The sequence below is a fragment of the Bufo gargarizans genome, chromosome 2 (genome assembly GCF_014858855.1).
Source record: "Bufo gargarizans isolate SCDJY-AF-19 chromosome 2, ASM1485885v1, whole genome shotgun sequence".
NCBI classification, from domain to species: Eukaryota; Metazoa; Chordata; class Amphibia; order Anura; family Bufonidae; genus Bufo; species Bufo gargarizans.
The window spans coordinates 245946352-245969446 of NC_058081.1; the positions used below are offsets into that span (position 1 = coordinate 245946352).

Consider the following 23095-nt stretch of genomic DNA (forward strand, 5'->3'; position numbering starts at 1 on the left):
GAAGAGATACAAATATAAAAGGAGAGTAAGAAAAACAAAAAAGGTAAAAAAAAAAAAAAAAAAAAAAAAAAAAAAAAACACACAGGGAAAGGGGGAGGAAAAGAAAAGGAGGAGAAGAAAAAGAGAATAAAGAAAAGGAGGGGAGACGGGAAGGGAGAAGGAGGAAAAGGGGAGATAAAAAAAAAAAAAATAAAAAAATAAAAAAATACCAAGGAACCGACCATGGTTCCAAAAGCTCCCAGGCGATCGGCTGACCACTCAAGTCAGAAATCGGGGTCTAAAACTTATGAAACAACTAAAATAGACCAGTTCTTGAGATCTCCGAGGATTAATACGAGGGGCGGACAAAAGGAACTTGCCACAAAAAAAAATGATGATGATTCTGAGGTGATTGTAACAGAATTACAAAAAGCTTCTAGATACCCCGAAGAGGAAGACGGCATAATGGGGGAAGTCATCCCTAATGATAACTCCTCCCCGCTAGAAGAAATACTGTTAGCGGTAAAACAGAATGGGGATCTAATACAAGCTGTTACAACCCAACTTGGGTTTATTCAAGTCGACGTCGGATTAATAAAAGATGATGTGTCCAAAATGCGAGATAGAGTTAAACTCCTTGAGAGTTCCGTCACCCTTATACAGAAGGAATCCAAAAAAACAAATATGGAACTATCTACATTTAAATCAGAATATAATCTCTTGAAGAAAAAGCTAGTGGACCTTGAGGATAGGTCACGAAGATATAATGTGAGAATAATTGGGATTCCAGAGGGTGTGGAGGAGAGAAACCCAACCCAATTTATACAGAAGTTAATCCTTGAGAATTTCGGGAAGGAGTCATTTTCTTCCTTTTTTATGATTGAACGAGCCCATCGGGTCCCAGGGGGAAAACCAATTCCAGGGAGACAACCTCGGACATTCCTCGCCAAGCTACTGACTTCAGGGGACAGAGATATCCTCCTGAGAAGGGCAAGGGAATCCCCACCGGTTATATATAACGGGATTAGACTGGCTTTTTTTCCCGACTTCTCGAAAGATGTACAAGAAAAGAGACGCACATTTATGATCGTTAAAAAGAGGCTAAGAGAAAGGGATATTAAATATTCTCTCATATTCCCAGCCAAATTGCGGATTGTTTTTAATGATAAAACTTTTTTTTTGACACCCCAGAAGAAGCTGCGGACTGGCTTGATCGAAATAATTGATAATTCAATTGGGTTATGTTTTGGTGGGAATAATTAGTATTACAAGGGGCTTATACCCCCAAAATGTATTTTTTCCTTTGCTTCTTAATGAGGATGGCTGAGTGGGGGGGAAGGTGGGAGGGATGGTCATAGGAAAGAAATCTACTACAAATGTGGTGGATTGCTTGTAGGCGGGGGGTGGGGGGAGGGGGAGGTGGGGCTGGGCTGTGGTGCGTCAAAGTAGGTGTGGTTTCCCTTTTTTTGGTTCTTTCTTCTTCTTTCTTCTATTTCTCCATTTTGACCTTTCCTGATGACGCTGATTAGAATTTTTGCGTGGAATATACGTGGCTTGGGGGATAGAGGCAAGAGACAAGCGATTTTTGATTTGACACAGGCCCACTTACCAGCAATAGTATGCCTGCTAGAGACCCACCTTACTGAGGAGACCACTAGAGTGCTCGACAGGGGATGGGCTGCGCACACGTTCCATTCTACCCTCTCCAACTATTCGAGAGGTGTCACGGTGTTGATACACAGACTTATTGATTTCGTCTGTGAGGCATCCTCTGTCGACCAACAGGGGAGATTTATTTTCTTATACTGTAAGATAGGAGGGAAGATATGTATTTTGGCCTTTGTCTACATTCCACCGCCATTTTCTTTCTCGGTTCTTAATTCTCTTTTATTATTTATGGATAAATGGCCAGAATGTCCAACATTGATTATTGGCGACTTTAACTGTGTTATCGACCCTCTTCGTGATAGGATTTCTATGAGTGCTAGGAGTGACAGTCCGGTCCAGGGGTCCCCCCTGGCACGGTTCTGCCTGGAGGCTGGATTTGAGGACGCTTGGGAACATCTGGGTCAGGGGAAAAGGGCTTTCTCATGCTTTAGTAAAGCAGGTAAATCGTTGTCCAGAATAGATCTTGTATTGATAAATAGTAAATATGTGAATCAGATAAAGCGAATGAAATACGAAACAAGGTCAGTATCTGATCACTCTCCGATACTATTTGAATTATGTTTATCTCAGGAAAGATATATACCAAAATCTCCTTTTAGATTAAATCCCTATTGGTTATCAGTTATAAAGACACATGAAACAATTCAAAACGAAATAGGTCGATTCTGGGAAATTAACTACGGTTCAGCAAAAACTCAAGTAGTATGGGATACTTTCAAGGCGTACATGAGGGGATTGATGGTTAGTAACATTGCGAACCTTAGACAGGAATATGGAAAGAAACAGAAAAATCTAAAAGAACACGCAGTGTTAGCAACAGAATCCTTCTATAGGAACAAGACCGAGAGGAATAGGCAAAATATGCAAAGAGCCACACAAATATATGCTAATTTTTTATTGGATAAGGCCCAACAGAACCTTTTTTTTAAAGGGCAAAAATACTTTACAGAATCAGGCCGACCTGGTAAACTCCTTTCCAGGGTAATCTCCAATCAACAACCCAAAAAACATATAGATAAACTTCGTTTGAGTGATGGTAGGATAGTCACTACACAGGGCCCGGTGGAGAAGGCCTTTCTTGATTATTTTACTGATTTGTATAAAGCTGATTCTAACATCACAGATGATAAGATAGATCTCTACTTAGATAGGATCAAGTTTCCAACTATTACTGAGTCGGAAAAGAAAGCACTAGAAATGGAGGTCTCAATGCAGGAACTTGAGGGAGCTACTAAACTATGCTCGGCTAACTCCACCCCTGGTTCAGATGGGCTTCCATATGAATTTTATAGCAAATATGGGGACTGCATTCTTCCCAGACTGTTGGAGGTCTTTGCTGAATCAGTGGAGGATGGGATGCTGCCAGATTCAATGATGGAGGCCATAATAATACTAATACCGAAAAAAAACAAGGACCCCTTAGAATTAGAATCATATAGACCAATTTCACTGCTCAATGCAGATGTAAAGCTCCTTGCGAGGGTCCTGGCAACAAGGCTTTCCAGGGTCATCTCCTCCATTGTCCATTCGGATCAGTGCGGCTTTATCCAAAATAAGGGTACACATCATAATTTACACCGGCTCTTCTCCAATATTCAGGCCCCGGGGGGGACTGCCCGCTCCATCCTGTCATTGGACGCCTCTAAGGCCTTTGACAGGGTGGAGTGGCGTTTCCTCTGGAAGGTTCTTGCAAGGATGGGCTTTGGAGAAAGATTTATACGCACTCTTAAGCTACTGTATAGATCTCCAAGGGCAAAACTGAGTCTTAATGGAATCCTGAGCGGCAGTATTGATTTAAAGAGAGGCACCCGCCAGGGCTGTCCACTATCTCCCCTGCTATTCGATATTTATATCGAACCCCTTGCGATGGCCATCAGGCAAGATGATCAGGTTAAAGGATTCGGTACGTTAGGAACACAAGACCGCATCTCATTATATGCAGATGATGTTCTGTTTTTTATAGATCATACGGAAACTACTCTTCCTAGGATCATTCATATGGTTAAATTATTTGGTGAGGTGTCTGGTCTTTGTATAAATTGGGCCAAGACCAGTCTGCTCCCAATAGACCCTCTGCCACAGAAGGAGGTTCCTGTTATACAGTTGGATATTGTTGATACTTTCCAATATTTGGGTCTGACTATATCGCCTCGGGTTGAAAATTTTCTACAACTTAATTTGGTTCCCATAATAGTAAAGACCAGAGCTAAAATAGGAATCTGGCTGAAACTTCCCCTATCCAGAGCTGATCGAATCTCACTAGTTAAAATGGTGATATTACCACAATTTCTCTATGTGCTCAGGAATACACCTATTTGGATACATGACAAACACTTTAAACTTATTGAAAGAATAATTAATGATTTAATATGGGGAAGAAAGCGAGTTCGAATTAAGTTGGAATATTTGTATAAATCCGTGGAGTCTGGGGGTTTAAATCTCCCCTACTTTAAAGGGTACTTTATTGCAGCTCAGCTATTGTGGTGTTATGAATCAGAGAACAGCGCACTCTTGAGGAAGCTGGTAACTAGCCATGCTCACAATAATATTTTTACTTTGTTGGAATCCGGTTTATTGAAGAGTTATGAGCACGGCTATAGAGAAACTATTAATCTACTTTTGAAAATGTGGAATACAACTAGGACATGGTTGAAGGTTAAGGGTTCATTCACATTTTCGCCTCTTTGGCATAATTTCTATTTACAAAGCTTAGATGATATTGCAGCTGACATATTTTGGCAGAAGAATAAAATCTTATATATTTCACAGGTAGTTAAAGATAGAGAAATTAAATCCTTTATAGAAATGACACATAATATAAGAAATCTTTCATGGTTTAGGTACCTTCAACTGCGATCTGTATTATCCAGTTTGGATGATAAGCGATTGTTGGATATAGATAATTTATCTTTTTTGAATGAGTGGGTAGGGGGTGCACTTGTTAAAATAAAGATTTCAAATATATATAAGTTATTACTTAAGGCACGGTTTAGTGATACACACTCACCAGGACAAAAAGCGTGGGAGGCGGATTGTCCGAATTTACAAGTAGAAGGTTGGGAGAATATTTTTGGGAATTTGGTTTCAGTATCCCAGAACTTCAACCATGTTTTAATACAATTCTGTATTTGTCACAGATTATATATTACTCCCTTATGGATGAATAAATGTGGGTTAAGAGATATGTCCAACTGCCCCAAATGTGACACTGTAGGAGCGGACTTCCTCCATATGATATGGACTTGTCCAGAACTCACAAACTACTGGAATAACATCAATAATTGTATTATCTACAAATTAAAAATTCGAATTCCTTTTGAACCACAAGTATTCGTGCTTAATGATCTTTCCAAATTAAAAAATCATAAGTATCAAAAGATCTTCCTGAGTAGAATATTGATGCTGGCTAGAGTACTGATCAGCCGGACCTGGTTTGCCCGTTCCACTCCAGACATCAACACATGGATAAACCTAACCGATAAGGTTAAAAAACTACGAGAAAATTTTATATAAACGGAGGGAGGTTGAGGAACAGTGGAATAAGATATGGGATGGCTGGAAGATTGATTGATTAGTCGAGGTCAAGTTGGTTTATTTACGGGGGGCCTGCTTTGACGCACCACAGATTAGGGATTAGGGGGGAGGGAGGGGAGGGTTTTCTAAATGAAAGAAAAGATGAATTGAATAAATTATAATTATATATAATTAGTTGGGACACTAAGAATTGAGAGATTGTAAAAATGTCTGTAAAAAATGTTTTGTAGTGTTTTTCTAATAAATTTTTGTTGAGAAAAAAAAAAAAAAAAAAAAAAAAAAAAAAAAAAAAAAGGTAGCCCAAACTATTATAACTTCTGGCTGTGCTTATCCATAGGCTGACAAAATAAATCCCTGTGAGGCAATTGCCACTTCGAGCTTATGGTAGAAAAAAAAATTATCCCAATTTCATTAATAAAGAGAAGACTTTTCTACGCAAAAAAAAAAAAAAAAAAAAAAAAAAAAAGTCACCTGCTGCTATGAAGTACTATTATGCCATGTGTCATGAAGGGGTTAAAGGGTTTTTCGAAGATATTTTTATTGATGACCTATCCTCAGCCGTGCCATTGAGGTAAATAGGATGGCTTGTAATTACACCTGCTCACGGCTGCAATGTCTAAGGCGAGCAGGTAAACAATGAAGGGAAGGCTGCACTCGCACAGGGCACGCCCTTCTCTTCAACCAGCTGATCGGCAGGGGTGCCGAGTGTCGGACCCCCTCTGATCTGATATTGATGACCTATCCTGAGGATAATAAAAATATCAAGGAAAACCCTTTCACGGGATTAATAACCAGATTGATGTTACAATCAGTTATAAGGGTTTCTGTACACTTTGTCACATTTGCACTGATTTCCAGGCACATTTACACACCCAGCTTCCCAGAGGAGTGTCCTGGCATCTTTCATCATATAATTTAAAGTGGCCACTAGGGGTCTCACTTCCATCTAATTTGTAGTCCACCATCGTGGTGCAGATCCATTGATTTCCATGAGTCCATGATCCGCAAGATGTGGCGAAAAAACTAACTTTTGTGGAGTGGAGGCATGGACGGAGAAGCAAATGGAAAGGCTTCCGTGTGTTTCTGTGTGCTTCCAGGTTCGTGCATCTGTTCTGCAAAAGATTGGACATGTGCTATTTATTTTCGCCTCTTGAAAAATCGCGGACCCCTTGAAGTCAATAGGTCTGCACCACGATGCAGAGTTCACACGGCCAGTGCCTGTGTTTTGCGGACCCCAGTTTGCGGCCCACAACATCGGCATGGTGGCACCACGGTCCTGTGAAATGGGGGCGTATCAGAGCTAGCAGTGCTCCTGAGATGGATAAAATGGCTTGTACACAGCATTTGAAGATTATAGGAGCCTCATGTGTGTCTTTAAAGTGAGATTTCCCCTTCTCGTCTGTTCTTTGAGCTCGGGAACAGAAAACTAACATAGTGGGAAGTAAGGGAAAGTACGTCACAGCAGGACAGTGCTGGCAGAATCCACAGAAGGGAGACGCCCCTGCTTCTGAGTGAATGCATCTAGCTGTGCAGCTGAAACAGGGAATAATATGGCTGACAGAGGCATTAGGCAAGCCTGTTCCCTAAAAAGACCTGTTCCTTACAGTTATGAGTGGACTAAGAAGCATAGCCATTACGCAAACTTTTTTTTGAAAACTTAGGAACGCTTTAAAGTATTTGTGTTACATTTTTCTAAGATGCAAAAAAGAAGTAATGACTGTACGATATAGAAAAACAGAGGACAATATTAGGTGATAACTAAAAGTGAGAAGTATAAAAATTGCTGAAGAATATAATTGGAGCAGGAATAATATCCAGCGCATCTATCAAGTAATGTAGACCACAGGAGCCTAGATTATTGTCCATCATTTCATCTACATATAGACTTTAGAATTCAAGTGCTTCACTTCTGTACCTACGTGGTTAATAAAACAGCTTGGCAGAAGCCATTAAAGTGACCCCCTCACTATGCCTCATTTTCCATAGCATATACAGTATAGGGTTATTACCTCACTGGTTGAGGGAATCATGACTATAGGCTCCCAATACTCTGCCTGGTGAAGATGTATATACTAGGGCTGAAACAATTACTCAAATTAAAATCGATTAACTCGAAACAAAAAAAATCATCTAAATCGATGATTCATTTGTGCCATGTGACCACAGAGTATGAGTGAAGAGCTTGCTATTACTCACGCTCCGTGGTCACCCGCCTGCTCGCACAACACTGCTTTGGATCCTGGCGTAAACACATCGTCAGGACATTTTAGTTCACTGGCGCTACGGCTGGGCACTGATGGCTAGGAGGGAGAGTGTGAGAACTGATTGCAGTGGGGGAAGATGGTGGCATTGGGGGAGGAGCTGATTGCAGTGGGAGCAACTGACGACCACGGGAGAGCTGGTGGTATTGGAGCGGGAGCTGCAGGCACTGGGGTAGTGGAGCTGAAGGCATTGGGGGTGGGGGAGAGCTGAAGGCATTGGGGGTGGGGGAGAGCTGAAGGCATTGGGGGTGGGGGAGAGCTGAAGGCATTGGGGGTGGGGGAGAGCTGAAGGCATTGGGGGTGGGGGAGAGCTGAAGGCATTGGGGGTGGGGGAGAGCTGAAGGCATGGGGGTGGGGGAGAGCTGAAGGCATTGGGGTGGGGGGAGAGCTGAAGGCACTGGGGTGGGGGAGAGCTGAAGGCATTGGGGGTGGGGGAGAGCTGAAGGCATTGGGGGTGGGGGGGAGCTGAAGGCATTGGGGGTGGGGGGGAGCTGAAGGCATTGGGGGTGGGGGGAGAGCTGAATGCATTGGGGGTGGGGGGAGAGCTGAATGCATTGGGGGTGGGGGGAGAGCTGAAGGCATTGGGGGTGGGGGAGAGCTGAAGGCATTGGGGGTGGGGGGAGAGCTGAAGGCATTGGGGGTGGGGGAGAGCTGAAGGCATTGGGGGTGGGGGAGAGCTGAAGGCATTGGGGGTGGGGGAGAGCTGAAGGCATTGGGGGTGGGGGAGAGCTGAAGGCATTGGGGTGGGGGGAGAGCTGAAGGCACTGGGGTGGGGGAGAGCTGAAGGCATTGGGGGTGGGGGAGAGCTGAAGGCATTGGGGGTGGGGGGGAGCTGAAGGCATTGGGGGTGGGGGGGAGCTGAAGGCATTGGGGGTGGGGGGAGAGCTGAATGCATTGGGGGTGGGGGGAGAGCTGAATGCATTGGGGGTGGGGGGAGAGCTGAAGGCATTGGGGGTGGGGGAGAGCTGAAGGCATTGGGGGTGGGGGGAGAGCTGAAGGCATTGGGGGTGGGGGAGAGCTGAAGGCATTGGGGGTGGGGGAGAGCTGAAGGCATTGGGGGTGGGGGGAGAGCTGAAGGCATTGGGGGTGGGGGAGAGCTGAAGGCATTGGGGGTGGGGGAGAGCTGAAGGCACTGGGGTGGGGGAGAGCTAAAGGCACTGGGGTGGTGGAGAGCTAAAGGCATTGGGGTGGTGGAGAGCTGAAGGCACTGGGGGAACAGAGCCGATGGCACTGGGGGATAGTTGAGCTGATGGCAATGGGGGGGAACTGATGCACTTGGGCTGATCGCACAGGGGGGAACGAAGAGTGTTCGGGACTGATGGCAGGGGTTCTGATGAGTTTTTATAAAGGAAAAACGGTCTATTGATTAATTTTTTCTTATAAGAATAGTTGATTAATTGTAAAAATAATCAGTAGAATACTCGATTACTAAAATAATCATTTACTGCAGCCCTAGTATATACACAGCAGCCAATCCCAGGAGGCAGACCCTGAACCACCGGTGAGACAGGGTGGCTTTCAGACTACCTCACAGATTACTAAAAGAAGCCAAACAGCTAATAAATAGCAGGTAAGCATTTCCTGTAGGCACTGACGTACGTATCATTTTTGAGCTACTGACTTCACAGTTGCCATAAGGAGGGATTTTATTGCCCTGGGCTTCTAACACTAAACATATGTTACAGAGTATATACTGTAAGGAACGCCAAGAAGCTTGAACATCTCAGTGTAATAGATGTGAAGAAATGATTTTAGTATGCATTACTTTCATGATCATATTTTGGTCTCTTATCACCATGGCAATCCATCATTTATGCAATGTGTGCCTATAAATCTCAGCAGTAGAGATGAATCCAGCATTGACACCTACCGAATGAGCAAAGACTGAGTAACAGCTCCAAAACAACAGATGCATTTCATTTTAGATTTCAAGAACCAATAGTAAAATAAGGAATTCAGACAAAATCTCTAAAAAAGAAACATGATGGCTAGCTCAATGTCGGGAATTACATAAAATGTAGAACGATGAATTATTATTGACTGCTGATGACACAAAACATAACTCAATTAATGAGAGCCTGTCGCCTATAATTAGCATATACTGGAAAACCAATGCTGAAGTATTGTTGAGCACTAAAACAGGGTATAAACCAAACCTTTGGTATTTTTATCGCCATTTCCAATCCCCAGAAAAAGAATTTGATGATTATGCAAATTAGCCCAACCCGCCTCTTCTCCTGGCGGGTTGGGCTAATTGTCCTCTCTGCCTCCAATGTCAGCAAGCCACTCCATCCAAATCTTACACACCAAAGAGGTCAGTAGTGCATGCCCAGTAGATACCATGGGGACATGTTCTTTTTGAGGCAGAACCCTCCTCCCCTATAAAAACAACAGATGTCTTGCCAAAACTGACACAAAATGATCACAACCAATGCTCTACAATAAGATGGATCAGTTATTTTTTATTTAAAAGGTGTTGTCCCCTATTATACAGTTTTCAAACCAGCACCTGGATATGAATACTTTCCTAATTCCATTTTGTATAGCCACTAGAGCTATTCAATAAAATGTATCTGTATAGCGCCACCTGCTGTCTGTTCTTTTTATTTCTTTGACCTGCTCACACAGAAGGCCGCACATGCTCAGTTTCATCCTTCAACTGCCTCCTGAGCTGTGATAGGGAGAGCTGAGACACGCCCACTTTGCTGCAGCAAAAAAAAGACACTCCCCTTGAGCTGCCAGCTTGATATAAATCTAGCAGAGCAATAAATGGGGAGATCTCTGGATCCATGTGAGGTACAGGGCTGGTTCTAGCTTTGTTAGAAAGAAGTTGTCATGTACTATAAGATGTCTGATTTAAAGTTTTTACATTAATCATGAAATAACCCCTTTTACCACTATACACAAGCTTGTTGGACAGCCTCTTCCAAAAACACAGGCGTTAAACGTTTTGTCTCATTTTGTGGATTTAAAAGGGTTGTCCGGGTTCAGAGCTGAACCCGGACATACCAAGAATTTCACCCAAGCATGAAATGCTCCGATGCTCTCCTTTGCCCTGCGCTGAATCGTGCAGGGCAAAGGCATTTTCAGGAGTTCCGGTGACAAAGGAGGCTTCCACCCAGCAGTGAGCCCGGTGACGTCACTGGCACTAAGTGGTGGGCTTTAGCGCTGCCCTAGCCTGTAAAACGGCTAGGGCAGCGCTAAAGCCAACCCATCACAGCCAGTGACATCATCAAACACACTGCTGGGCGGCAGCCTCCACTCGGAGGTGTAATATTGTAAATAAAAGAGCCCTTGCCCTTCAGATCTGAACCCGGACAACCCCTTTAAAGAAGCACTCCGCTTTTTTTTTACATATATTATAAATATTTCTAACTAACCACCAGTAGTCTGACAGTGTAATTTAATACACCCCAACTGAGTTGTATCCATACATTTTGAACCTTTCCATCATGGGAACCTGTGACCTCAAGTCTGACTACTTGCTCTAATGTGTAAACCGGAACTTGGCCTCTTCCTGTAGCTGACTTCATGTGAACTACAGTATGACATCATCACCAATCAAATCCCTCCTGGCAGCTCTTAGGCCTCTTCATACACTCCTCTGTATATAATGTCCTCCCTATGTAAAGGACCAGAAGTGTAGATATATAGATATGTAGATGACTGTATACACTGATTAAGTGCAGTTATATAAACCTCCGGACTTGCACTGCCTGTCTGTACCATCTGTGTGCGTCGACTCGCGAGTTGTAGTTTTATAAGATGTGGCTTCACAATGCTTTCCCTACCTCCTGTATGTAAGAGCTCAGAGGGGAGAGAGCGATGACACTAACGCTGTAATACATAGGAAAACTTGTAGACTCTGCAGTGTGAGGGGACAGCAGTTCTGTGTCATTGATATGTCATGGCTGCCCTCGGAGGACACACAGCAGTGCAGGGTGGTGAGACTCTGCCTACTCTATCTCAGCAAACCCAGGCATAATGGGAAATGTCAGATTCATTAGGAATATCTGAGGGGAGAAAAAAAATCAAGATGGTGGACAACCCACAAATTACACATCAAATAAAATAGGTATCCAAAAGGAGTATACAAGAGCTTCCTGGAGTGCTTCTTTAAAAGCCTGCACTCTTCTGGGTAGGCTTTCCAAAAGAGTTTTGAGGGGATTCACTCAAAACAGCAGTTCTGAAATCAGACACTGAAGTTGGGGAAAAAAGTTAATCCCACAACCACCGATCCAATCCATCCCAGAGGTCTCAAACCGAGTTGAGCTCAGAGATCTATGAACGCCACTAGAGTTCCCTCCACACCAAACTTCTATCAAAGTCTTTATAAATGTGTGGACAAGAGCATAATCGCATTGGAGCGGGCCTTCCACAATCTTCTGGCCACAGTCAATATCCCAGCAAACCCTACTATTGAGTGGAGGCAAATAAAACCAGGCCAGCGACCAGTTTATTACATGCACAGCCACAATAAGCATATCCAGCAATCAGTCTGGCTACATTGTTTCTTCTGTACTTCCATGAACAAAATACCTCATCTATAAAAATGTCACTTCTGCAAGAACCCGATTTCGAGACAGAAATAAACATTGCAAGCTAGGAAAATTAGGACAGCAGCAGCAATGTTGGTAGCTGCCAGGCAAGCTCTGAACAATTTTGAAATATCCATTGGTCCATTAAGAAATCATTTCAATAAGATGTTATTGTTGGAATACGCCTCTAAAGGCTATGGACACCTTTGGAGCAATTTTTTGTGTTTGCATTTACTCATTTTGACCTAAAAATGTTTTAGATGAGTCTTTATTAAAAATCTGATTTTGCGATACAGGTGTTAAAAAAATAATAAAAAATAAGTCTTTTTGCAGAGTATCACTTCTGAGTCCCATCAACTGATGGCTCATGTGAAGCCTTATCTCTAGTCACCTCACCTCATAAACACTTTAAGCCATATTCCTATCAGTTTGGCTATAATGAGTGTTTATGAGGATAGGAGATCAGAAATAAAGTTTCACATGAGCCGTCAGCTGACAGGACTACAAACTGATTTTAAACCCCTGAATCTCAAAAACTGTTGAACATTTTAATAAAGATCAAGTGAAAAAATAACTTCGTCCCAAATAAGTAAAGTGCAATCATAAAAAAATTGTCCCGATTGTGTCCATAGCCTTTAAGAAGAATCTTTTTTCATGTTCTTTATACAGAAGTAGCTCAGGGAGGGGGCACTATTTCTTATTGAAGAGATCCGCCAAGGTATGGATACTTACTTATAATGGAAAAAGGTGTTCAATTTGTCCTTCTCCATAAGGAAGAAAATTGCATCAATACCAGCCAAACCAGGGGCAAAAGAATGAAAAGTGGACTTACCCAACTCATTTAAACTCTGAGCAGCTTTAGTAATCTCCCTGCTACCACCCTGCAGCTGACCCTGAAGTCTCTTGCTGAGATACAAGATACGTATGATTCTCCGAAGCAAATCACAGGCAGACTGAAAATGAAAACAGATTGAATACATTTATAGGAGAGCAATATCGACTGAATGCAAAATTATGACAAGGTATCCGGTTTCTGCTTGTATGTAAAGGAGTCGGCACAATGCTGGACTCGGACTACCTGCTGATGTGCGTCGGCTACTCCTCATCATCATCATCAAATTACCCCAAAAAAACAACTCAACGTTCATTTCAAAACAGAAAAAAACTAAAGTGTGCACTGCCAATAAACCAGGGAGCACGTCTACACTGAAATTTGCTGAATCAAAAATGATGTATTACAAAAAAAATCTATCGCTTCCCAGTTATTACCCACTTTGCATTAGGCTCCTGTGAGCTGGTGCACAGTCAATAAATAGTACAACGTGAGGAGTCAGATCCCACATAAATTCCATCATAATAACTAGACAATCAGATTTTTCTTAAAGAATCACTCTGCCATTTGGCGCAGAGACCCTTAGGTAGCGCACTAGGAGGTAGAGTTGCCAAGGCAACAGTATTATGTCTGAGGAGTCTCCTGTACAGGTCCTGTGCTAATTAATAGCCCCGTGAATGAGAGACTCCTAGGACCTTGTATGGTTGCCTTGGCAACTGTACCACCCTGCAATCTACCCACACCTCCCTGCGCACAACGTAAGATCGGACAGGAGAGAGAAAATAAAGTGACACTTTTACATGGCTCTGATTTGGATTGCTGCTATGGTGCAAATATATAAAAATACTCTAATAAGTGAAATCTTCCCTTACAAAACTTTGGTGCAAGGATAATATTGTAAATCTAGAAAAATACATGACAAACAGAAAGAAAAAAAACTGGAAAGGATTGGGAGAAAGGATAGACAGCGCTGATGGAAAGGATGGGGAGAAGGATAGACAGAGCTGATGACAAGGATGGGGAGAAGGATAGACAGAGCTGATGACAAGGATGGGGAGAAGGATAGACAGAGCTGATGACAGGGATGGGGAGAAAGGATAGACAGCGCTGATGACAAGGATGGGGAGAAGGATAGACAGAGCTGATGACAGGGATGGGGAGAAAGGATAGACAGCGCTGATGACAAGGATGGGGTGAAAGGATAGACAGCGCTGATGAAAAGGACGGGGTGAAAGGATAGACAGCGCTGATGACAAGGACGGGGTGAAAGGATAGACAGCGCTGATGACAAGGATGGGGAGAAAGGATAGACAGCGCTGATGACAAGGATGGGGAGAAAGGATAGACAGCGCTGATGACAAGGATGGGGAGAAAGGATAGACAGCGCTGATGACAAGGATGGGGAGAAAGGATAGACAGCGCTGATGACAAGGATGGGGAGAAAGGATAGACAGCGCTGATGACAAGGATGGGGAGAAAGGATAGACAGCGCTGATGACAAGGATGGGGAGAAAGGATAGACAGCGCTGATGACAAGGATGGGGAGAAAGGATAGACAGCGCTGATGACAAGGATGGGGAGAAAGGATAGACAGCGCTGATGACAAGGATGGGGAGAAAGGATAGACAGCGCTGATGACAAGGATGGGGATGAAAGGATAGACAGCGCTGATGAAAAGGATGGGGTGAAAGGATAGACAGCGCTGATGGAAAAGATGGGGAGAAGCATAGACAGAGCTGATGACAAGGATAGGGAGAAAGGATAGATAGAGCTGATGGAATGGATAGGGAGAAAGAATAGACAGAGCTGATGGAAAGGATAGACAAATAATGGAAGAAAAATCCAGCTCCACGTCATAGCAGGAAAACGTTATTCATGCGGTTAAAATCTTCAAATACAGGACAGTTTCGTCAACGCATTTCAGACCATGTAACAATTTTGGTCCTTCTTCATGACATGTGAAACTTGCAAAGGATTGTGCCTTAAGTGTTCCCTAATCAGCTAGCCGTGCAATCAATAGGTCACATGGCCCAGAGAAAACACACCAGGCACAATTACTGTTACACTAAGTCATCAGCGTTTTAAGTGTTGATAGAATAATACAAAAACATATACAAAAAATTGTGAAAACTAAAAAATAACAAAAACACATATAGCCCTACTGAAAACAAAACAAAAAAAAACAAATACATAAAATAAAAACAAAACAAAATAACAAAAAAGCAACACAAAACATCCCCTCAATACTGTAAGATAAGCTTGTGCCTTTTATTTAGACCCCTTGGTTGTCGCGAATCCAACTGAAAAATCCAAAATGCCTTTCTGTTTAATAATTTTCTTCTGTGGTCCCCCCCTCTTACCGGAATACCAACAAGTTTTCCAGCTATGACGTGGAGCTGGATTTTTCTTCCATTATTTGTCTCAATCGCATCCAGGGCGGCATCCTTGCTCGTCTAGCAGAGGATAGGTGAGAGCGGCCTTTACTATTACTGAGAAAGGATAGACAGTGCTGATGAAAAGGATGGGGGTGAAAGGATAGACAGCGCTGATGGAAAGAATGGGAAGAAAGGATAGACAGCGCTGATGGAAAGAATGGGAAGAAAGGATAGACAGCGCTGATGGAAAGAATGGGAAGAAAGGATAGACAGCGCTGATGGAAAGAATGGGAAGAAAGGATAGACAGCGCTGATGGAAAGAAGGGAAGAAAGGATAGACAGCGCTGATGAAAGAATGGGAAGAAAGGATAGACAGCGCTGATGGAAAGAATGGGAAGAAAGGATAGACAGCGCTGATGGAAAGAATGGGAAGAAAGGATAGACAGCGCTGATGGAAAGAATGGGAAAAGATAAACAGCGCTGATGGGAAAAGGGAAAGGATGGGAAGAAAGGATAGAGAGTGCAGATGGAAGGATTAGGTAAAGGATAGCAGCTCTGATAAAAGGGGAAGGATAGGGAGAAAGGATAGGCACACTGATGGAAAGGGGAAAGCATGGGGGAGAAAAGAATAGACAGCTCTAATGGAAGGATGGGGAGAAAGGATAGACAGCGCTGATGGAAAGGTGAAAGCATGGGGAGAAAGAATAGACAGCGCTGATAAGGATCGGGAGAAAGGATAGACAGCGCTGATGGAAGGCAAGTAAAGAAAATGCAGAAAAAAATGCATCTGTTGTGTAGGACGGTGTGTGCGCCACCAGGCATAAAAGGTTATACTCAAATCAGACTAGACTGACGTATAAATAATCTACTATTAGTACCCGTCACCTCTCCTGACATGCCTGTTTAAGTAATTATGGTACTTGCATTCCCCATGTAATAACAATTCTGGAGCACCTTCACTTCTGAGGCTATGATGTGCAGTTCCTCTATTATTCCTTTATGAATAAAAGTACAACTGGTTGTTATCAGTTAGGGGAGCGGCCCTGCACAGTCTGTGTGAGACTGTTCCATCAGGGGTCCCGTTCTCTTGTCCTGAACTCCCGATGGAGCACCAGGCCAAGCATGCACCCTGCTGCTCCAGTCATACTCTATGGGAGTGCCAGAGATAGCAGAGAAACGCGCTCAGCTATTTCCAGTAGTCCTATAGAGAATGAATGGAGAGGCAGGGCACATGCTTAGTTAAAAAGAACGTCTCTTTCGCTGGAGAACTACAGTTTTTTTAGTAAGCATATGCCAAATAACTAGTCTGTTAACATCAGCTGTATATAAAAGGAATAACATATAAAGTTCAGAGCTAGGCCCAGTATTATTCTATAAATGATATAGGGGTAAGGGATAAAGACAGAAGCAGCAAAAATGATCAAACAAAAATTAGAAGCAGTACACTCTTCTACTAAGAGATGCCTGAGAGGTCACCTCGGCAGTGATGCCGGTTAGTACGGCACATGACTGCACAGGCCAACGATAGCCATACAGCAGGTCACTGAGACCAGCGAAGGGCGGTAAGTAGTTTGGGTTCTTTTATATTTACATTTCCTGTAAGAAAAGCCCTTTAACACTTACACTGTAATATTTATTACCTTTGAATGACAGCTGTGGCAAGAAATTAAGGGGTAGAGCTTACAGCATCAGATGAAAGGCCAGAATGCTAGCTTTCAAATGATTGCAGGATCAATATTCTAGAAGTAGCACTCATTTGAAGTTGGGGAGCAGCATGAAAAAGTTTTACATCTCTGTAAGGAACGAGGAAAGCTGCAGATAACAGAAGGAAACAAAGGGAGGGGCAGAAACCTTTCTTCATGTTATCACCCCCTTACCAATCACATAGGATTTGCGTCTTTTGATTGCTGCATTTAGAGTGGGGAACTTTTTTCTACTAAAGGGTATTACAAGATGAGCAACTGAAGGAAAGAATGCCTTATAGGTTAAAAGGATTGTCTAAACTGGACAAAACTTCTCAAGGGCCTTGACAATGGTGTTCACAGAGAAGAAAAAACACACCTTGTCAGTATCTTGGTTCTAGCGCGGTCCCTGTACATTTTGCCACTGAGGCCATTGACTGGCCATAGGTGGTCATGTGCATGTAGACATCACATGACACCTCCAGTCCGGGGACCGGAAGTGGGATAGATGAGAGTCATGGTGCTGGAACGGGGACGCTTTGAAAAGGTGAGCGTTTTTGTGTTTTTTGTTTACACCATTTTCAGGCCCCTGAGAATTTCTGCCCATTCTCAGACAACATCTTTAAAGGGGTTGGCCACTTCTTTATTCTGTGCCAGCGTCTGTTATCCTGGGGCGATTTCCATCCCTGTCTTTCTTTTGGGCTGTTTTTGGCTGGGGCTGCTGGTCTTGTATATAGTGCCCGTGCACTGTTTTGGCAGTACTGACCCCTCTTATTTACTTCATTCAAGATAGTTCCAGCTCCTTTCAAAAGCCCCTGTCTTGAGCGCTGTGCGACACTCCCCTTATCTGCTCTATTGCGCAGACTCCATGTCTGGAGTGCTGTGCCTGCGCAGTTGAACTGCAATGGCCGGCATTATAAAGAAGAGGATAACGATTAATATGTACTGAAGAGGATGGAGCGCTGGAGCACTGAATGCCAGTGTGCACACTCCAGTCTGAAGCCGGATGAGACAGATAGTAAGGGGACATCTGCTGCATGAAAAACTTCAACTGCGTAGGCGATAACTAAGAATTTCCGAGTCCAGCATATTTTTGGGGATAATTTTATATGAATATAAAATACCACTGAACAGCCATGTATACTATCCACTTTCTGTCTAGTATGTATTACCAACTAAAGAAAGCTTCAGTTTTCCTGTAGAGAGCCAAGTACTTACTTGAAGACGTGCTAGCTGTGCGGTACGGGACACAATTTTGTTATATGGATCAACAATCTTTGTTCGGATTCTGGAAAGGACAGAGACAGCTGTTTACTCTACAGCCTATATGGAAGTCATTTTATATTGATAAAAGACAATAGGAATTACCTATCAATTGCACTTTGTAGAGCTCCAATACGAGTCTGCATCATCTGAAGAACACCTAAAAGATGAATACAGATTAGAAGTAAATGAAATCTTATAAAACAACAGAACTAAGCGCTACAACATAACACATTTTCTATTTAAGCTGCCATAAATAAATGGTTTCCAAGGCTCTATGTCGTGAGCATTTAGTGTGCTTTGACACTGTATGTTAAACAGCGCACTATACATGCGGATGCAGATCAGTGTCTGGAATGGTCGCACAAGAATACTATGTGTAACAAAAAACAAACAATCCCAAAGAGAGAAGGACAGAAAGGAGAAGGAGAGGGAAAGTATTAGTCCTTCCTTTATAATTATCATTCTTTCTGGATTCACTGCAAACCCCCCAAAAAAAACAAAAAAAAACGTATCTAAGGCTACTTTCACACTAGCGTTCAATCGGATCCGTTCTGAACGGATCCGATCATAATAATGCAGACGGAGGCTCCGTTCAGAACGGATCCGTCTGCATTATTTTAGCATATAACAGCTAAGTGTGAAAATAGCCTCGTACGGATCCGTCCAGACTTTCAATGTAAAGTCAATGGGGGACGGATCCGCCTGAAGATTGAGCCATATTGTGGCATCTTCAAACGGATCCGTCCCCATTGACTTACATTGTAAGTCTGGACGGATCCGCACGACTCCGCACGGCCAGGCGGACACCGGAACGCTGCAAGCAGCGTTCAGCTGTCCGCCTGTCCGTGCGGAGGCGAGCGGAGCGGAGGCTGAACGCCGCCAGACTGATGCAGTCTGAGCGGATCCGCTCCATTCAGACTGCATCAGGGCTGGACGGCTGCGTTCGGGTCCGCTCGTGAGCCCCTTCAAACGGAGCTCACGAGCGGACCGACGAACGCTAGTGTGAAAGTAGCCTTATATTGAAATAAGAACTGCATCAAAATTGCACCTCTAACCACAAAATGCCACGGAATCTACAGGCAGCAGGTTATAGAGCAGGAGGAGCTGAGCAGATTGATGTATAGTTTTATGGGGAAAGATTCAGGAAAACTTGTAATGTAAACATTTAAAGAGTACCTACATCTTTTTCAGCATAGGAGAAGCGATTAGGATTACTTTTGCAATATACTTTCTTAAATGATTTTGTACTATTTTACTGACTTAAGTTGTCCTTCTCAGCGCAGTACTGAAGACAGATCACTCTTACATGCAGAGCAGTCCTGCTGCTGCCCTCACTGCCTCCCACCCATACAGTGATATACCTTACCCTAATATAATATAAAACCACTTGTCCCTGTCATCTGTACACTGTCAGTGTATGTGTGCTCTGTATGCCTGGCATGCTCACTAACTAACGAGGCACTGGGGATAACATAACAGAGTAGGCAGTCAGTGATCACCATTCACAGTAAGTATAGAAGGCATGAAGAAGCAGGTCTACAGTACTTAGGGACTGTTTTATATACTGTAAAACTGCTTCCCCCTGCCTATTTTTATAATTGTCTCCATATTTCTTGTAGGACCTGTTTAAAGGGGTTTTCCGATTCAACACAAAAAATAAGTAACACCAGCACTGAACCTTATTGCATTATATAAATCAGATAATGAAGTTCTAAATGCATTTGACTCCTCCAATGTAACTGTGATCCCAACTCTGGGGGTCATTTATTAAGAACAGTGTTTTAGACACCGGTCTTAATAACCCCTGCACTGGCAGTGGACCGCCGAAGTTAAGTTGAGGCACCGGCCAGCTTCCTTGTCCAAAATGTCTTGGTGTGCTGAAGCATTAAGATTTCCCACCCTTACTAAGGGGTGTAGAAGAGCCCTACAAAAACAATCCCATAGCATTATTTGCATTAAACGTTATAACTTGCACAATGCAGTCAGGCAGGTGACATCCTCCTGGTGCTCAACAATCTCATCCATTAGATTGCCAGAAAGAGAAGTGTGATTTCTCACAACACATTTCCACTGCTCCAGAGGCCACTGGTGGCATGCTTTACACCATATATCCAATGGTTGACACTTTGGTTTGTGGTGCAAGGCCTGCATGCAGTTTCTTGTCCATGGAAACCCATTCCATGAAGTTCCTGGCTCACAATATTTGAGCTGATGTTACTGATGTTAAAGGGAAACTACAAACAAAATAACAAAAAACAAAATGGCTGCACATCGTTATATATACAAACTATAGAGCAAAGAAATAGGGGTCATTCTAGATAAACGTGGTACAATACCGACTATAAATGAATAATGGAAGCTCTTAGCGCACATACGTGTCGGGCCCATCTACCAGGCCTCAAGGTGGCTTCCGCAGATGGGGTTAAAGGTAAACTGTCATATTTAATTTTTTTTTTTTTAGGTAATTGGATGTGTCTCATTAAGTTTACATTAGTTCCCTAGTTTATACTTTTGGCTAGGTATTGAATTACCTAGTAATTCCTGCATGCCCGATCCTCCCCCTGGCAACTCAGCGGTGACGCTAAAAGAGCATTGTTGGGTGCCCTTTATACAGAAGACGGAGGACGTAGTAGTGGGCAGTCCCGGACGCTGCATGCGCTCTCCCGTCGGACTGCAGAATTTACTTGCTGCATAGAGAGCTCAAAATCCCGTTCTACAGAGTATTATAGCGCTCTCAGGAGAAGAGGGAGTGTTTAAAGTGTGGAGAACGCCGATTGGTTGAGGTGGGGCTGCGCATTCCCAAGATGAGCAGAATTAATTCTGGGTACTGAGGGAAGGCGGTCTTTAGCCTCAGGTTGAGGGCATCAGCGGCCATCTTTAGAAGAGAGTCAGAATGAAGTCTGGTGAAGAGCGGTTGCTATGGACAGAATCTAATTAATCATGGGGTATGTGAGCAAAATAATTAGTGATTATGGATTATCACCTCATCAGCCACTACATATTTGAAAATTGAATATGGAGTGAAAATATGAGTTATCCTTTAAGTGTAACTAAACTTTTTTTCCACTTTTTTTTTTTTAAATGTCCCAAATACCCCAAAAATAATTTTTCTAATATACTTTATTAATTGATTTTGACCTTTTACTAAATAAATTTACACCTAAAGCCCTGATTTAAACCACGCTTCAAATTCACTATTCTGGCACATCGCTGACCTCTCACAGATATGGATTCTCTGCACTGTATCAATGGGGCCGCGGAGAATGGTGTACCCCTGAGGCTGGCTAAATGCTGGCATAGCAAATCAGTACCCTGTAACAACGTTCTATGCCAGGATTAGCTGAGCGAAGCGGGCTCCTGCCTACTCTTTAATGTCAGAGGATATGGAACGTTACGTGGTCTCCACCTTGTGGCTGAGTTGCTGTTGTTCCTACACACAACAGTACTATTAGGGCCCATTCACACAACCGTATGTACGGATCCGTAGCCGTTCCGCAATTTTGCAGAAGGTCTGCAGATCCATTTATTTTTATGGGCCTCAAAAGATGCGGACAGCACACTGTGTGCCGTTCGCATCCGTTATTCCGTACCACGTCTCGACAGAAAAGATATAACATGCCCTATTCTTATCTGCAATAGCGGACAAGAGCAGGCATTTTCTATTATGGTTGAGGCCATGTGCGGTCCGCAAATTGCAGAACACACATGGCCGGTGTCTGTGTTTTGCCGATCCGCAAAGCCATACGGTCGTGTGAATGGCCCCTTACAGGAACACACTAGAATTCTTTCAGAAAAGTTTCTAAGGCTGGGGCTGAACGGCAACATGTGTTGCACACCCAAAAAATATGTGCAGCTTGTCTAAGCGGACTTTCATACTTGCGGCAGAGGAATCCAGCAGGCAGTTCCGTCGCTGGAACTGCCTGCCGGATTCGTAAAAATGTATGCCAACTGATGGCATTTTAAGACTGATCAGGATCCTGAGCAGTCTTACAAATGCATTGAAATGCCGGATCCATGTCATCTGGTAGAACGGATCCAGCATTTATTTTATTCTCTTTTTTTTCGGTCTGAGCATGCACAGACCGGAAGGATGGATCCAGCATTGCGGTATTTTGAATGCTGGATCTGGCACTAATACATTCCTATAGAAAAAAAATGCTGTATCTGGCATTCAGGCAAGTGTTCTGGAATTTTGGACCGAGATAAAACCGCAGCAAAAAGACTGAACTGAAGACATCCTGATGCATCCTGAACGGATCGCTCTCCATTCAGAATGCATGGAGATAAAACTGATCAGTTATTTTACGGTATAGAGCCCCTAGGACAGAACTCTATGCCAGAAAAGAAAAACGCAAGTGTGAAAGTACCGTATGGCTAGTTTCACATTCACTGTCAATGAGGACAAAACAGAACAACAGATTCAGGATGCATGCCGTTCCGGTTTGTTCAGTTTTCTGACCGCTGCAAGCTGCAGCTTTGTGTCCAGTCTGCGAAACTGAACAAACCGGATCCGGAATGAAAGTCAATAGTGCCGGATCCAATTTTTCGGCAAAGGATCCAGTTTGTTCAGTTTCTATTTAATACAAACGGATCCGGATGAAACGGATGCATCTGGATGTATTAAACGAAATGGAAACGCTGATTTGAAAGTGGCCTAACATGACTATTTTAATACTGTGATTTGACTGTAAAAATACAGCAAAAACACAGAAAAGTTGCACGCGACTTACATTAAAGTCAAACGAGTAAAAGTCATGTGCGATTTGCAACCTGTGACCCAATGTCCATGAAACCTGGATTTTTTGCACCTGTTTAACAATCATTAGATCCATTGTCATATAACACATGTCACCGTGTAGCCCCAGCCTAAAGGCAGACTACATGGCTAGGTAATCAATGTATACACCTGTCACAATGGGACTGAATTCAATGATTAAGATGTGTGTCCCAAAAAAAAACA

General features: G+C 43.2%; 1 protein-coding gene across 3 annotated transcripts in view; it reads right to left on the reverse strand.

Moving 5' to 3' along the window:
- Positions 1-23095, reverse strand: part of COG5 (component of oligomeric golgi complex 5) — a 412214-nt gene that overhangs the window by 335490 nt on the left and 53629 nt on the right. For 2 of the 3 annotated variants that reach the window (XM_044280194.1, XM_044280193.1), the window contains exons 1-3: positions 18238-18294; positions 18088-18157; positions 12813-12933 (exon numbers count right to left, since the gene is read on the reverse strand). In XM_044280194.1, coding sequence (XP_044136129.1) covers positions 12813-12933; positions 18088-18157; positions 18238-18281 — 235 coding nt within the window. In that variant the 5' untranslated portion in view covers positions 18282-18294. Of the gene's footprint in view, positions 1-12812; positions 12934-18087; positions 18158-18237; positions 18295-23095 lie in introns of those variants that run through there. The other variant, XM_044280195.1, reaches the window with a different exon arrangement.